The 1,483-nt window shown below is 44.2% G+C and overlaps 2 protein-coding genes across 4 annotated transcripts in view; both read left to right on the top strand.

The window, feature by feature from the left end:
- LOC107589764 (fermitin family homolog 2) overlaps positions 1-1,483 on the top strand; it is an 86,659-nt gene that overhangs the window by 36,912 nt on the left and 48,264 nt on the right. The window lies entirely within an intron of this gene.
- Positions 451-1,483, top strand: part of LOC107589765 (craniofacial development protein 2-like) — a 4,678-nt gene continuing 3,645 nt past the window's right edge. Inside the window, exon 1 of the mRNA XM_016278292.1 lies at positions 451-1,483. Within this exon, the coding sequence (XP_016133778.1) occupies positions 622-1,483 (862 nt within the window). The 5' untranslated portion in view covers positions 451-621.

Raw genomic sequence — 1,483 nt, 5'->3', positions numbered from 1 at the left:
TATATATACACACACACACACACACACACACAGGGTTTGTACGGTCACAAAAAACCTGGAAAAGTCATGGAAATTTAAAACAGCATTTTCCAGGCCTGGAAAAGTTTAGGAAAAATAAATAAACCCAGAAGGTTTTGGAAAAGTCATGAAAATGTATTTCTCAAATCTCTGTATAATAGAATTATGTTTAATCAGGTCCTGAATTTCAGTGTGGGATTGTGCATATATTGCATACTTTGCATAGTTTTACTCATTCCCGCAGCTTTCAAGTTTGAAATGAGGGGAATTCCTGCACACATTTATTCAATACAGCATGTAGGTTAGATGAGTAAATAAATCCACTCGGACTGTCAGATTAAATCAGTCATATGAAAACAGCATGAGTGATTCAGCTGCACCTCGTCTTCTCTCTTTCACTCAAAGTGGCTTCAGATGTCGTCTGCACTACAAGAGACTTTTACTCGCGTTGACCTACAGGGCACTGGTGGAAATTGGGCTACTGTTGGTCGAAGAAGGAGAGGAGGAAGGTGTGTGAGAGGAGGAAGGCGTGTCCGTAGGCAGAGAGAGAAGAGGAAAGGCAGGAGTTTAGGACTGAAAGTAGGGACTTTGAATGTTGGTACGATGACAGGTAAAGGCAGGGAGCTGGTAGATATGATGCAGAGGAGGAAAGTCGACATTCTGTGTGTCCAGGAGACCAGGTGGAAAGGGAGCAAGGCTAGAAGCATTGGAGCAGGGTTTAAACTGTTTTATCATGGTGTGGACAGGAAGAGAAATGGAGTAGGAGTAATCCTGAAGGAGGAGTTTGTGAAGAATGTTCTGGAGGTAAAGAGAGTGTCAGATAGGTTGATGAGTATGAAGCTGGAAATTGAAGGTGTGATGTTGAATGTTGTTAGTGCTTATGCTCCACAAGTAGGTTGTGAGCAAGAGGAGAAAGACAGATTCTGGAGCGAGCTTGAGGAAGTGATGCAGAGTGTTCCTAGAGGTGAGAGAGTGGTGATAGGGGCAGAATTTAATGGACATGTTGGTGAAGGGAATAGTGGGGATGAGGAAGTGATGGGGAGGTTTGGTCTTCAGGAAAGGAACCCAGAAGGACAGAGGTTGGTAGACTTTGCTAAAAGTATGGAGATGGCTGTGGTGAACACGTACTTTCAGAAGAGGCAGGAACACAGGGTGACATATAAGAGTGGTGGCAGGAGCACACAGGTGGACTATATCTTATGTAGACGCTGTAATCTGATGGAGATTAGCGATTGCAAAGTAGTGGTAGGAGAGAGTGTAGCTAGACAGCATAGGATGGTGGTGTGTAAGATGACTCTGGTGGTGAGGAAGATGAAGAGAGCAAAGGCAGAGCAGAAGACAAAGTGGTGGAAGTTGGAAAAGGAAGAGTGTTGTGTGGTTTTCAGGGAGGAGTTGAGACAAGTTTTAGGTGGTCAGGAGGTGCTTCCAGATGACTGGACTACTATAGCCAAAGTGATCAGGGAGA

The sequence above is a fragment of the Sinocyclocheilus grahami genome, unplaced genomic scaffold (genome assembly GCF_001515645.1).
Source record: "Sinocyclocheilus grahami isolate Dianchi unplaced genomic scaffold, SAMN03320097.WGS_v1.1 scaffold120.1, whole genome shotgun sequence".
In the NCBI taxonomy this organism is placed as follows: Eukaryota; Metazoa; Chordata; class Actinopteri; order Cypriniformes; family Cyprinidae; genus Sinocyclocheilus; species Sinocyclocheilus grahami.
Note: the sequence above shows the minus strand (reverse complement) of the source record. Positions and strands in the feature narration are given on the sequence as shown.